General features: G+C 40.2%; 1 protein-coding gene across 1 annotated transcript in view; it reads left to right on the top strand.

The window, feature by feature from the left end:
- Positions 1 to 16,262, top strand: part of dync2h1 (dynein cytoplasmic 2 heavy chain 1) — a 148,915-nt gene that overhangs the window by 71,434 nt on the left and 61,219 nt on the right. Inside the window, exons 55-65 of the mRNA XM_079610239.1 lie at positions 1,038 to 1,198; positions 1,781 to 1,918; positions 2,020 to 2,133; positions 2,966 to 3,126; positions 3,454 to 3,577; positions 5,443 to 5,564; positions 5,662 to 5,748; positions 6,356 to 6,482; positions 6,899 to 7,040; positions 8,878 to 8,987; positions 9,082 to 9,102. Of these exons, the coding sequence (XP_079466365.1) occupies positions 1,038 to 1,198; positions 1,781 to 1,918; positions 2,020 to 2,133; positions 2,966 to 3,126; positions 3,454 to 3,577; positions 5,443 to 5,564; positions 5,662 to 5,748; positions 6,356 to 6,482; positions 6,899 to 7,040; positions 8,878 to 8,987; positions 9,082 to 9,102 (1,307 nt within the window). The remainder of the gene's footprint in view (positions 1 to 1,037; positions 1,199 to 1,780; positions 1,919 to 2,019; positions 2,134 to 2,965; positions 3,127 to 3,453; positions 3,578 to 5,442; positions 5,565 to 5,661; positions 5,749 to 6,355; positions 6,483 to 6,898; positions 7,041 to 8,877; positions 8,988 to 9,081; positions 9,103 to 16,262) is intronic.

Below are 16,262 nucleotides of genomic sequence, written 5' to 3'. Positions count from 1 at the left end.
GCTCTAGATATCTTACATTGGGAGTTCTTGTGGAATAAATAAAATATATTTTATTTGATATTTCATGACTCTAGCCCAGGGCCGGAGTGGGGCCACTTTTCAGCCCGGGAGATTCAGGCCCAAGACCGGCCCACTTTTTCCATGGTGGCATTTTTCCAAATTGGATAAATGAAGCAACAGTTCAGCTCTTACTATTGTGTAGTTTGTATTAATACCATGGTTCAACAAATAATGTAAAGGTTAAATAATAATTCACAGAAGAAGTTAACAAAAAATATTCCACTATTCCAGAAGAATAGGTTGATAAATTAGCAAAAGCAGAAAGAAAGAAAGAAAGCATTTGAAATGTATCCCACTCTTCCACAAAGAGGCATATTGAACTAATGTTTACAGTTCTGCTGCTCAGAAGCAACAACAATTTGCATAAAAAAAACAAGGTCATTTTACTGCATACACTGATCAAGCATGAGTTTTGTTATCAATATTAAATTGCATAATAATTTGCAAAGTCTATGAATCGCCATGACATGTATTGAGTGATACAAAAAGGCTAATATTAAAATATTTTAATTCACTTTTATATTTTGCTTGTGAATAGGTTGACAACGATACAACGGTATTAGCCGAATAATTACGTTGCAGCGTTGCTATTCGAACACCGCAGCGCGCAGCCTCTTGCATGGGTTGTCCCCGGGCCTGCTCTAGCCACTAGATGGCTTATATATAGCTCATATATATGGAGCACATGAGCTGTTCCGCTGGGTCCTACTGTCAGTTTCTCTTCAGTATGCATTCAGATTCACATGTAGACATTATAAAATCATTTTATGGTAAAGTTTTAGCATTTTTAGGTTTTTCTATGTGTACTCCACAAATCCATAAATTTTTCTTTGTGTATTCGTAGTTGTGCGACAAAAGTCCTAGGGTCTTAACCCCTCTGATGAACACTATTACTTATATAAACACTATTTTCGGGTCAATGTCACGTGAGGGAAGGGGAGGGTTCTTAAACTGCTCTCTGATTGGTTGTCTTTCAGCATCCGTGCACGCAGAGCTCTATCGGTCCTTCCTGGCGATCCACGAGTCATGTCGGGAGTTCGGAGCCACTCCTAGTCAATACCTGAGCTTCCTGCAGGTGTACCAGTCCATCTACAGCTCCAAACGCAAGGAGCTGACCCACAAACAACAGCATCTACAGGTGAGCAGCGGCAGGAGCTCGGCTGCTAATGTGACCGCATCAAGAGGATTACACATACAAACCAACGGTTTGCAATACAAGATTATTTATTATGCAAAATATATGCACAATTTTGCATATTTAATGAGATAATGCCTAATTTGCATAATTAAACATACAAATTTCAACTTGTAATACATTTCTTTTATATGCTTGTGTAAGTAATCAACTGAGGAAGTTTCATGGTGATATCTATTATTTTAAAATGTTACTTTATTCACCTGTAGTGTCTCTCCTTAAGGAAAAAATGATCTGTTTCAGAAATATAACACAATTTCTATGGATTTAAATAAGCAAGAGAAAATAATATTCCCCATTGGGTAATGTATGTTGGTAAATAATAGACAAACTAAAATAGAACATATTGGAGCAAACGACTCCTCTGGAGAACTGCGCTCCACCGTTGGGTAAATCGGTCCAAACATTTATACTCTACACCCATAAATGATCCAATTAACAGTGACGTCACAGTCGAATGATATACTGCCACCATCAGGTAGAGAATGATAAGACAGGGTCGTAACAGTTGTCATGTGACTGCAGGCGGGCGTGGCCAAGCTGAATGAAGCGAAGGCATTGGTGGATGAGTTGAAGAGGCGGGCGGCCGAGCAGAGCAACTTATTAAAGACCAAACAAGCCGAGGCGGATGCAGCGCTGCAGGAGATCACCGTGTCAATGCAGGTGTGTGTGTGTGTGTGTGTGTGTGTGTGTGTCGAGACACGTGTGTAAATAAACACGCAGCGTGAAGCTGTTCGAGGGTCTTCACATGCGGTGCGTTTCAGAACGCCAGTGACCAGAAGACGGAGATGGAGAAGATCAAAGAGAGAATGGCACAGGAAGTCTCCAAGACTGAAGAGAGGAAGAAGAAAATAGACGAGGAGCTCCGAGAGGTTCAGGTGAACACACACCGCCCGCGCTACTACCACTCTCCAAACATGAGAAACAGTGAAAGAAATACAATTCAATATTTGCTTTTTGTGTGTGTGTCTGTTTGTGTGTGTGTCTGTGTGTGTGTGTCTGCGTGTGTGTGTGTGTGTGTCTGCATGGGTGTGTGTGTGTGTGTGTGTGTCTGCACGGGTGCGGGTGTGTGTGTGTCTGCATGGGTGTGTGTTTCTGCATGGGTGTGTGTGTGTGTCTGCATGGGTGCGGGTGTGTGTGTGTCTGCATGGGTGTGTGTGTCTGCATGGGTGTGTGTATCTGCATGGGTGTGTGTGTGTTTCTGCATGGGTGTGTGTGTCTGCGTGTGTGTGTGTCTGCATGGGTGCGGGTGTGTGTATGTGTGTGGTGTGTGTCTGCATGGGTGTGTGTGTGTGTGTGTGTCTGCGTGTGTGTGTGTGTGTCTGCATGGGTGCGGGTGTGTATGTGTGTGTGTGGGTGTCTGCATGGGCGCGGGTGTGTGCGTGCATGGGTGTGTGTGTGTGTATATCTGCGTGTGTGCACGCGTGTGTGTGTGCATGGGTGTCTGTGTGTGTGTGTGTGTGCGTGTGCGTGTGTGTGTATATCTGCGTGTGTGTGTGTGTGTGTGTGTGTGTGTGTGCGCGCGCGTGTGTTTGCGTGTGTATTTGTGCCTATGTGTGTGTGTGTGTGCGCGTGCGTGTGTGTGCGCGTGTGTGTGTGCGCCTGTGTGTGTGTGCGTCTGTGTGTGTGTGCGCCTGTGTGTGTGTGCGCCTGTTTGTGTGTGTGTGTGCGCGCCTGTGTGTGTGTGTGTGTGTGTGTGTGCGCGCTCAGCCCCTGGTCGACGAGGCAAAGCAGGCCGTAGGGAACATTAAATCAGAGTCGCTCTCTGAGATCCGGTCGCTGCGAATGCCACCCGACGTCATCAGAGACATCCTGGAGGGGGTGCTGAGGCTCATGGGAATATTTGACACGTCCTGGGTCAGCATGAAGAGGTGAGAGAGACACTCGTGATGTGAGTGGGAGCCGCTCTGTCATTATTCATGCTTTATATCACGCTTTAATGACTGTAACATAATGAATCCTGCCTTTATTTATGGTGTTTATCTCCTTCTGGGAAATTAAACTGTCATATTGCTTATTACACCTTTCATACTCTTCAGGCTAAATGAATCCAGCCTCATTCGAGACTAATTAATGATTTTAATTTAGCGCATTTTCATTGCAAATAGGCGTGTGGAGACGTTAGGTCATTTGCTTTTGGTTAAAACATTAAATTAGTTGACTAATTGAAGAGCTAATGGAGTGTTTGTAAACGTCAGTTTCTTAGCCAAGCGAGGAGTGAGGGAAGACATCGTCACGTTCGACGCGCGCAACATCACGCACGAGATCCGCCAGAGTGTGGAGGAGCTTCTGCACAGAAACAAGGCATCGTTTGACCCGAAGGTTCGAGAAACAAGCTCACATTGTACATACACACTGAACTGACACTTTTTACAATCTCACACATATTGTCAAAAACAATGACTGGTGTCCCATCTTCACCAGATCAGAGATTTGCCTCACTTCACCTTTAAAGAAAATATATTTTTTACATTATTTCCATTACAGTTAAGCACGTTTTCCACCATAATTCCCATTTTAAAAAAACAGCTCTCGAATTTTAATATTTCTGGCTTTAAATTACACCACTGTTCAAACTTTTGGGGTCAGTAAGATAACTTTTATTAAAGAAATGAACACTTTTATTCAGCAAGAACACATTAAATTGATCAGAAATGACAGTAAAGACATTTATAATGTTAGAAAAGATTATATTTCTAATAAATGCTGTTCTTTTGAGCTTTATATTCATCAAATAATCCTGCAAAATAAACGGTTTCCCCAAAAATATGAAGCAGCAGCACAACTGTTTTCAACACTGATAATAATCATAAATGTTCCTTGAGCATCAGATCATCATATTACACTGATTTCTGAAGGATCATGTGACACTGAAGACTGGAATAATGATGCTGAAAATTCAGATTTGATCACAGGAATAAATTATACTTTACTATATATTCACATAGAAAACTGTTTTTTAACCTGTAATAATATTTAGCAATATTACTGATTATACTATATCTCTGATCAAATAAATGCAGTCTTGGTGAGCAGACTTTAAAAAAAATGTAAAATCAGAATCACTATTAATGTGAAAAAACAACATTAATCACTATAAATGAAAATTACAGAAAAAAGTACAACATATCAATAGTCTAAGCGCATTACTAATGAGTATTTGGGATTAATTATGCTTCATTTTCTAAAAAAAAAAAGGTTTTTCTTTGTGATGAAATTTGGGTTGAAATGTTTTCACACACTTCATGTTCATAATGAATGCTCTTCTTAAAGAGATTAAAGGGTTAGTTCACCCAGAAATGTCAACTCTGTCAGTAGCTGAGTTTCCATCCACTTGTCAATCCACTCATCTGAAGTTCGGTAAAAAAACTCATGCGAATAAAGCTGGTGAAAGTGTGTTTCCATCCAACGGCTTTAAAGCGATTAAGAACCTGTGGGTAATGACATCACATGCTGTTTTGCGATCAAATTGGTTTATCGAATTGATTTGAGACATTTTAAGGTGTTTCCATTCGTTTTCGCACTGAATCGCACAACATTCAAGCCAACATTGTCAAAGTTTTGCTAGACAAAATGCTATTCATTATTAATTCGGCAAATAACGTTTCCATCAGCGTTTATTGCATAAGCCGTATATCGATCAAGATACAATCCGATGAGACCGAACGTATTTCATTTGAGTCGATATTCATGAAATTCAATCGAATTTTACTGTTTCCATTAGGCATTTTTCATTCGATATCACTTAAACCGGATAAAAACGTGTGCATGGAAACATATCTAGTAATTGCTCTCCCTCATGTTGTTCCCCGTCAGACTTTCCTTCATCTTCTGAACACAAATGATTAAATCTGAGAGCGGTCTCACTCCTCCATAGGCTTCTAGTGTAATTGAAACTTGCCGGCCCAGAAAGTTATTAACGACAATGTTTAACATAGTCCAGCGGCTCAACCTTAAGTTCATCAAGCGACGAGAATACTTGTTGTGTGCAAAAAACAAACGACTTTATTGAACTCTTGATGTTCTTCAGTGTGTTCCTCTGAGTGAGTTCCCGTAGTGTACCAGCGCAACGCTTCTGGGGTGTACGTCAGAACGCAGGCTTTTGGGTGAACTAACCCTCTAACTCGACTTGCGTTTGGTAAATGTTACCGCGAGCAATGATCTAACGCTCAGTTGTTGTGTTGAAGAACGCCAAGCGCGCGAGCGCAGCCGCCGCTCCTCTGGCCGTCTGGGTGAAGGCCAACGTTCAGTACTCACACGTCCTGGAGAGGATCCAGCCGCTGGAGACGGAGCACGCGGGCCTGATGGAGTGTGTACACACACACACACACACACACACACGAGCAAAGCATGCTGGGGCTTTACTGAGGGCTGCTTGCTGACGCATTCTCTCTGTTTCCTGCCAGAAACCTGCGCAAGACGGAGAACCGCAAGAACCGGCTGGAGAAGGAGCTGAACTCTGTGGGAGAGAAAGTTCTGGAGCTGAAGGAGAAGTACGACTCGGGTCAAAATACACTCGCAAAACTAGCGTTCTGCTAAGCTAACACAATATTTGAATTCGCATGAAAGCATTTAAAAACATTCCATGCACACAGAATAGTCAACTTTTCTTTTAATCAGATTATTTATGTTTTGTTGATATTTTGGATTAGATTTTATTTATTTATTTAATTGTAAATGTATTTTTTTTTTTTAAGTTTTAGTCATTTTTATGTTTTTGTCTTTTTTATTATTATTTTTAAAACTAGTATACATAGTTTTTTGTTAATTTTTTTAAGTTGATTTATTTCAAATGAAACAAGAAATGTTGCCTTGTCAACTAGCTGAAATAATTTAAGCTTAAGTTTAAAATTTTTCATTTCAGTTCATATATTTTTTTTTTCTATAATACTTTTTTATGCTTTTATTTTTAATTAATGATAATAAGCCTGGTGCATTCTGGCATTGCCTTTAAAAATGCTGCATGCAATATTGGCTTAATATTGGAGCAATGTTCACAGTGTGAGCATGTACTAGATGCCTTAAATGCTGTCTATGTTGCTCACCAGTGTGTGTGTGTGTGTGTGTGTGTGTGTGTGTCATTTCCTCTCTGTTGTCCAGATTTCAGTGTCGTACGACTGAAGCAGCAAAGCTGGAGTCTGAGGTGAGCAGAGCACAGGAGACCATCAGCGCAGCGGAGAAACTCCTGCAGCAGCTGGACGGAGAACACACTCGCTGGACCGCACAGGTGTGTGTGTGTGTGTGTGGTTCAGGTATTCCTTACATTGTGGACAAAATGTCCCCTCAAGGAAAGTAATACCAGAAATTTTTTATATTTGGTTCTATATATACTATACTTATATTTATATATAAACTATACTAGGGCCAAATATCCTCACTTATATTGTGAAATATTATGCCAACTGACGAGTGAAGACTTTGCACTGGTCCTCACTAGTTAAAAAGGCTTATAAATCCCCCCAAAAATGTTGTATTTGAATCTTGTGTTTTGCATGTTTCTGTGACGGGTTGGTTTAGGCCATAGAAAATATCAGTAGCCTGATATAAAGTCAATGGAAGTCTATGCTATGTCCTCAGTAATATCGTGAAACAAACGTGTGTGTGTGTGTGTGTGTGTGTGTGTGTGTGTGTGTGTGTGTGTAGGTGGATGAGATCAGTGAGGAGTTGGACACTCTTCCTAAGAGAGCTCAACTATCTGCTGCTTTCATCACATATCTTCCTGCGGCTCCTGAAGACCAGCGGCGCAGCAGCCTAGACGACTGGATGAGCAGCTCAGGACTGCAGAGTAATACACACACACACACACACACACACACACACACACACACACACACACACACACACACACACACACAGCCTAGACGACTGGATGAGCAGCTCAGGACTGCAGAGTAATACACACACACACGCACACACACACACACAGCCTAGAGACGACTGGATGAGCAGCTCAGGACTGCAGAGTAATACACACACACACACACACACACACACACACACACACACACACACACACACACACACACACAGCCTAGACGACTGGATGAGCAGCTCAGGACTGCAGAGTAATACACACACACACACACACACACACACACACACGCACACACACACACACACACACAGCCTAGACGACTGGATGAGCAGCTCAGGACTGCAGAGTAATACACACACACACACGCACACAGCCTAGAGACGACTGGATGAGCAGCTCAGGACTGCAGAGTAATACACACACACACGCACACAGCCTAGAGACGACTGGATGAGCAGCTCAGGACTGCAGAGTAATACACACACACACGCACACAGCCTAGAGACGACTGGATGAGCAGCTCAGGACTGCAGAGTAATACACACACACACTAGAGTGCGGATCGGGCCGAATTTTTCAGTCCGAGCCCGGCCCGCGTCCGACAGAGCAGTAACCGAACCCGACCCGAGCCCGACAGGCATAAAGATATTTATGTTCGAGCCCGACCCGAGCCCGACAGTTAAAATCCCATTTTTTTTCTCATACTAATGACAATTGTACGTTTGTTTGTGTGGAAAGCCCGCTTTTATTAAGCAACTGTAGGAAGGCAATCGGAAATGTCAACAGGATGAGCGCATCAGCGCGCGGAGCAACAAGCGCTCTTAACACCTGGCGCGCGCACATTATGCACGTGTTTCGTTGTCACGGCTACATAAACAAATGTCCGCACACAGGAAGACGGATGTTATGGTAATATTTTACATGTATTTTAATCACAAAAACGAACGTTTGCATCAAGTGAAAGCATCAGGCACATCGGCTACCTACATAATAAGCTGTTTTAAATTTAAAATGTTCAATGCCTTATCGCGCTGATGTGACCGAGCCCGACCCGAACCCGAACATCATTTCTAAATATCTGTCCGAACCCGGCCCGGCCCGTCGGGTGCCGGCGGGTCCCGTCGGGCTCGGGTCGGGTATCCATCCTCTAACACACACACACACACACACACACACACACACACACACACAGCCTAGACGACTGGATGAGCAGCTCAGGACTGCAGAGTAATACACACACACACACACACACACACACACACACACACACACACACACACACACACACACAGCCTAGACGACTGGGTGAGCAGCTCAGGACTGCAGAGTAATACACACACACACACACACACACACACAGCCTAGACGACTGGATGAGCAGCTCAGGACTGCAGAGTAACACGCGCGCACACACACACACACACACACACACACACACACACACACACACACACACACACACACACACACACAGCCTAGACGACTGGGTGAGCAGCTCAGGACTGCAGAGCTATACACACACTCGCACACATACTCTAGTACTTCAACTTTTTTCATTTAATATTAATTTAATTTAATTAATTTAATTAAACTTATTTTATTTCAGCTTTGTTTCAATTACCAAAAATTATTTTTAATTGTTTTATTTTTAGTAAACGATAACAGTGTTGTCATTAAACAGGAATACATCACCCAATCAGTGAACACACAGCATTTGACTTTGAAGAACATTTATGATTATGTTTGACACCATTTTTAGCTCTTCTGATTGGCCGAGGCTTTAACAGTGGTGCTCTCTGATTGGCAGAGTTTGATTTGCGTCACTTCCTGTGTTCTGAGAGTGAGCAGCTGATCTGGAAGGGTGAAGGGTTGCCGTCTGACGACCTGTCGATGGAGAACGCTCTGGTCATCCTGCAGGTAACACACACACATAGACCACTCTGTTCATCTGTGTTCCCACAATGCCCAGCGTTCACTCATTCATGTCTGTCTGTCCGCATGCTGACATCAGATTAATGAACTAAGATCAATGGTAAGATTGCACATGTTTACATAGAAGTGTTGACTTCCCATTCCCTCTATACTATACCATACTATACCATTCCCAGTATACTATACCATTCCCAGTATACTATACCATTCTATACCATTCCCACTATACTATACCATTCCCACTATACTATACCATACTATACCATTCCCAGTATACTATACCATTCCCAGTATACTATACTATTCCCACTATACTATACCATTCCCACTATACTATACAATACTATACCATTCCCACTATACTATACCATTCTATACCATTCACACTATACTATACCATTCCCACTATACTATACCATACTATACCATTCCCAGTATACTATACCATTCCCAGTATACTATACTATTCCCACTATACTATACCATTCCCACTATACTATACCATTCTATACCATTCCCAGTATACTATACCATTCCCACTATACTATACCATTCTATACCATTCCCACTATCCTATACCATTCCCACTATACTATACCATTCTATACCATTCCCACTATACTATACCATTCTATACCATTCCCACTATACTATACCATTCCCACTATACTATACCATTCTATACCATTCCCAGTATACTATACCATTCTATACCATTCCCACTATCCTATACCATTCCAACTATACTATACCATTCTATACCATTCCCACTATACTATACCATTCCCACTATACTATACCATTCCCACTATACTATGCCATTCTATACCATTCCCAGTATACTATACCATTCCCACTATCCTATACCATTCCCACTATACTATACCATTCTATACCATTCCCACTATACTATACAATACTATACCATTCCCACTATACTATACTATTCCCACTATACTATACCATTCTATACCATTCCCACTATACTATACCATTCCCACTATCCTATACCATTCCCACTATACTATACCATTCTATACCATTCCCACTATACTATACCATTCCCACTATACTATACTATTCCCACTATACTATACCATTCTATACCATTCCCACTATACTATACCATTCCCACTATCCTATACCATTCCCACTATACTATACCATTCCCACTATACTATACTATTCCCACTATCCTATACCATTCCCACTATACTATACCATTCTATACCATTCCCACTATACTATACCATTCTATACCATTCCCAGTATACTATACCATTCTATACCATTACCACTATCCTATACCATTCCCACTATACTATAGCATTCTATACCATTCCCACTATACTATACCATTCTATACCATTCCCAGTATACTATACCATTCCCAGTATACTATACTATTCTATACCATTCCCACTATCCTATTCCATTCCCAGTATACTATACCATTCCCACTATACTATACCATTCTATACCATTCCCACTATCCTATACCATTCCCACTATACTATAGCATTCTATACCATTCCCACTATACTATACCATTCTATACCATTCCCAGTATACTATACCATTCTATACCATTCCCACTATCCTATACCATTCCCACTATACTATAGCATTCTATACCATTCCCACTATACTATACCATTCTATACCATTCCCAGTATACTATACCATTCTATACCATTCCCACTATCCTATACCATTCCCACTATACTATACCATTCTATACCATTCCCACTATCCTATACCATTCCCACTATCCTATACCATTCTATACCATTCCCACTATACTATAGCATTCTATACCATTCCCACTATACTATACCATTCTATACCATTCCCACTATCCTATACCATTCCCACTATACTATACCATTCTATACCATTCCCACTATACTATACCATTCTATACCATTCCCACTATCCTATACCATTCCCACTATACTATACCATTCCCACTATACTATACCATTCTATACCATTCCCAGTATCCTATACCATTCCCACTATCCTATACCATTCCCACTATACTATACCATTCCCACTATACCATACCATTCTATACCATTCCCAGTATCCTATACCATTCCCACTATCCTATACCATTCCCACTATACTATACCATTCCCACTATACTATACCATTCTATACCATTCCCAGTATCCTATACCATTCCCACTATACTATACCATTCCCACTATACTATACCATTCTATACCATTCCCAGTATCCTATACCATTCCCACTATACTATACCATTCCCACTATACTATACCATACTATACCATTCCCAGTATACTATACCATTCCCAGTATACTATACTATTCCCACTATACTATACCATTCCCACTATACTATACAATACTATACCATTCCCACTATACTATACCATTCTATACCATTCCCACTATACTATACCATTCCCACTATACTATACCATACTATACCATTCCCAGTATACTATACCATTCCCAGTATACTATACTATTCCCACTATACTATACCATTCCCACTATACTATACCATTCTATACCATTCCCAGTATACTATACCATTCCCACTATACTATACCATTCTATACCATTCCCACTATCCTATACCATTCCCACTATACTATACCATTCTATACCATTCCCACTATACTATACCATTCCCACTATACTATACCATTCCCACTATACTATACCATTCTATACCATTCCCAGTATACTATACCATTCTATACCATTCCCACTATCCTATACCATTCCAACTATACTATACCATTCTATACCATTCCCACTATACTATACCATTCCCACTATACTATACCATTCCCACTATACTATGCCATTCTATACCATTCCCAGTATACTATACCATTCCCACTATCCTATACCATTCCCACTATACTATACCATTCTATACCATTCCCACTATACTATACAATACTATACCATTCCCACTATACTATACTATTCCCACTATACTATACCATTCTATACCATTCCCACTATACTATACCATTCCCACTATCCTATACCATTCCCACTATACTATACCATTCTATACCATTCCCACTATACTATACCATTCCCACTATACTATACTATTCCCACTATACTATACCATTCTATACCATTCCCACTATACTATACCATTCCCACTATCCTATACCATTCCCACTATACTATACCATTCCCACTATACTATACTATTCCCACTATCCTATACCATTCCCACTATACTATACCATTCTATACCATTCCCACTATACTATACCATTCTATACCATTCCCAGTATACTATACCATTCTATACCATTACCACTATCCTATACCATTCCCACTATACTATAGCATTCTATACCATTCCCACTATACTATACCATTCTATACCATTCCCAGTATACTATACCATTCCCAGTATACTATACTATTCTATACCATTCCCACTATCCTATTCCATTCCCAGTATACTATACCATTCCCACTATACTATACCATTCTATACCATTCCCACTATCCTATACCATTCCCACTATACTATAGCATTCTATACCATTCCCACTATACTATACCATTCTATACCATTCCCAGTATACTATACCATTCTATACCATTCCCACTATCCTATACCATTCCCACTATACTATAGCATTCTATACCATTCCCACTATACTATACCATTCTATACCATTCCCAGTATACTATACCATTCTATACCATTCCCACTATCCTATACCATTCCCACTATACTATACCATTCTATACCATTCCCACTATCCTATACCATTCCCACTATCCTATACCATTCTATACCATTCCCACTATACTATAGCATTCTATACCATTCCCACTATACTATACCATTCTATACCATTCCCACTATCCTATACCATTCCCACTATACTATACCATTCTATACCATTCCCACTATACTATACCATTCTATACCATTCCCACTATCCTATACCATTCCCACTATACTATACCATTCCCACTATACTATACCATTCTATACCATTCCCAGTATCCTATACCATTCCCACTATCCTATACCATTCCCTCTATACTATACCATTCCCACTATACCATACCATTCTATACCATTCCCAGTATCCTATACCATTCCCACTATCCTATACCATTCCCACTATACTATACCATTCCCACTATACTATACCATTCTATACCATTCCCAGTATCCTATACCATTCCCACTATACTATACCATTCCCACTATACTATACCATTCTATACCATTCCCACTATACTATACCATTCCCACTATACTATAGCATTCTATACCATTCCCACTATACTATACCATTCTATACCATTCCCACTATACTATACCATTCCCACTATACTATACCATTCCCACTATACTATACCATTCTATACCATTCCCACTATACTATACCATTCTATACCATTCCCACTATACTATACCATTCCCACTATACTATAGCATTATATACCATTCCCACTATCCTATACCATTCTCACTATACTATACCATTCTATACCATTCCCACTATACTATACCATTCTATACCATTCCCACTATCCTATACCATTCCCACTATACTATAGCATTCCCACTATACTATACCATTCTATACCATTCCCACTATCCTATACCATTCCCACTATACTATACCATTCTATACCATTCCCACTATACTATACCATTCTATACCATTCCCACTATACTATACCATTCTATACCATTCCCACTATCCTATACCATTCCCACTATACTATACCATTCCCACTATACTATACCATTCTATACCATTCCCAGTATCCTATACCATTCCCACTATCCTATACCATTCCCACTATACTATACCATTCCCACTATTCTATACCATTCCCAGTATCCTATACCATTCCCACTATCCTATACCATTCCCACTATACTATACCATTCCCACTATACTATAGCATTCTATACCATTCCCACTATACTATACCATTCTATACCATTCCCACTATACTATACCATTCTATACCATTCCCACTATCCTATACCATTCCCAATATACTATAGCATTCTATACCATTCCCACTATACTATACCATTCTATACCATTCCCACTATACTATACCATTCCCACTATACTATACTATTCCCACTATCCTATACCATTCCCACTATACTATACCATTCTATACCATTCCCACTATACTATACCATTCCCACTATACTATAGCATCCTATACCATTCCCACTATCCTATACCATTCCCACTATACTATACCATTCTATACCATTCCCACTATCCTATACCATTCCCACTATACTATAGCATTCTATACCATTCCCACTATACTATACCATTCTATACCATTCCCACTATACTATACCATTCTATACCATTCCCACTATACTATACCATTCCCACTATCCTATACCATTCCCACTATACTATACCATTCTATACCATTCCCACTATACTATACCATACTATACCATTCCCACTATACTATACCATTCCCACTATACTATAGCATTCTATACCATTCCCACTATACTATACCATACTATACCATTCCCACTATACTATACAATACAATACTATACCATTCCTATTCCCACTATCCTATACCATACTATACCATTCCCACTATACTATACCATACTTATACTATTAACTAGTCCTAACTCACCCTAGATCTAAAGGCCTGTTCACACCAGGAGAGATGCCACAAAGTGCCACAAAATCCACATCAACACTTTTTCACACGTAAAATTGAAGTCGCCTATGAAAAGAACGTTAAGCAAGTCACTCTGGGTTTGCTCACATGCTTGAAAAAAGACTGACTGCACTTCTGTATTGTGTCATATTTCAGATTGGCTATAGAAAAAAATATCTAGGGTGAGAAATCGTGATTGGATATCACTATTCCACACATGCAAACTTTGCCTACTTGACCGACGACTTGCATTGCATTCAATATAAACAGTGTTATATCTCTTGTAATGTCCTGTCCTGACGTGGAAAATAACTTTTCGTCTTATTGGTCAGTGAGTTTATATAGCAAAAGTGTATCTTAATAATGGGAAAAATGTCACTTGATTTCAAGTAAAGCTTCACTGTGCAAACAGGCCTTGAAATTAAATCCCTGGCGTGAATGTCTTATTAACTTAGTCATTATTTTTCAACCGTTTTCCCTTGTCTAATATTCTGTATGTCTAATACAGCTGTTTTTTTTTGGAAGTATGATCTCATCTGAACTGACTGAACCATGTGACGTGTGTGTGTGAGAAGTTTATAATAAGTGTTCGTAAGGAGTCTGGTCTCTATGGTGTCCCATCGTCATGTTGCCATAGAGAACAAGTGAAATGAAAGAACACGTGCAGGAAATAGAATCTGACGAAACCCGCCATGAGCCCGTCAGCCTGACTCATATTTCACTGTGAAATCAACATAAAAAAGTATATTTTGTATGAAGAAAATTAACCCTGTTTCCAGATTTTATGAACAATTAAACACATTTGTCCTCCAGATTCTCATTGTTTGGGGTGAAATATGAGCTGGACACTTTCATACTCTGGTTATACAGAAGTTATACATTATTTATTATAATGTATCTTAGAATTATTAATAAGATAATTAATTTGTGTTAATTCCCATTGATTGGAATCTTCTCTTTTCTACTCTTCTTGTCTCTCTCGTCTTGTCTGATCTCTCCTCTCTTCATCTCTCCTCTCATTTCTTCTCATCTCGTCTCTTCTCCTCGTTTCTCATCTTGTCTTGTTTCCTCTCGTCTCGTCTGATCTCTCCTCTCTTCATCTCTCCCCTCATCTCCTCATCTCGTCTCTTCTCCTCGTTTCTCATCTCGTCTTGTCTCTTTTCCTCTTCTCCTCGTCTCTCCTCTTCTCCTCGTCTCATCTTGTCTCTTTTCCTCTTCTCTTCGTCTCCTTTTGTCTTGTTTCTTCTCGTCTCCTCTTCTCGTCTCGTCTCATCTTGTCTCTCCTCTCGTCTCATCTTGTCTCTCCTCTCTTCTCCTCTTCTCCTCGTCTCATCTTGTCTCTCCTCTCGTCTCCTCTCCTCCTCTTCTCCTTGTCTCCTCTCCTCCTCTTCTCCTCTTCTCTTCTCCTCTCCTCCTCTTCTCCTCTTCTCCTTGTCTCCTCTTCTCGTCTCGTCTCCTTGTCTCATCTTGTCTCTCCTCTCGTCTCCTCTCCTCCTCTTCTCCTCTTCTCCTTGTCTCATCTTGTCTCTCCTCTCGTCTCCTCTTCTCCTCTTCTCCTCGTCT

This window comes from Phoxinus phoxinus, assembly GCF_949152265.1.
Source record: "Phoxinus phoxinus genome assembly, chromosome: 4".
In the NCBI taxonomy this organism is placed as follows: Eukaryota; Metazoa; Chordata; class Actinopteri; order Cypriniformes; family Leuciscidae; genus Phoxinus; species Phoxinus phoxinus.
Note: the sequence above shows the minus strand (reverse complement) of the source record. Positions and strands in the feature narration are given on the sequence as shown.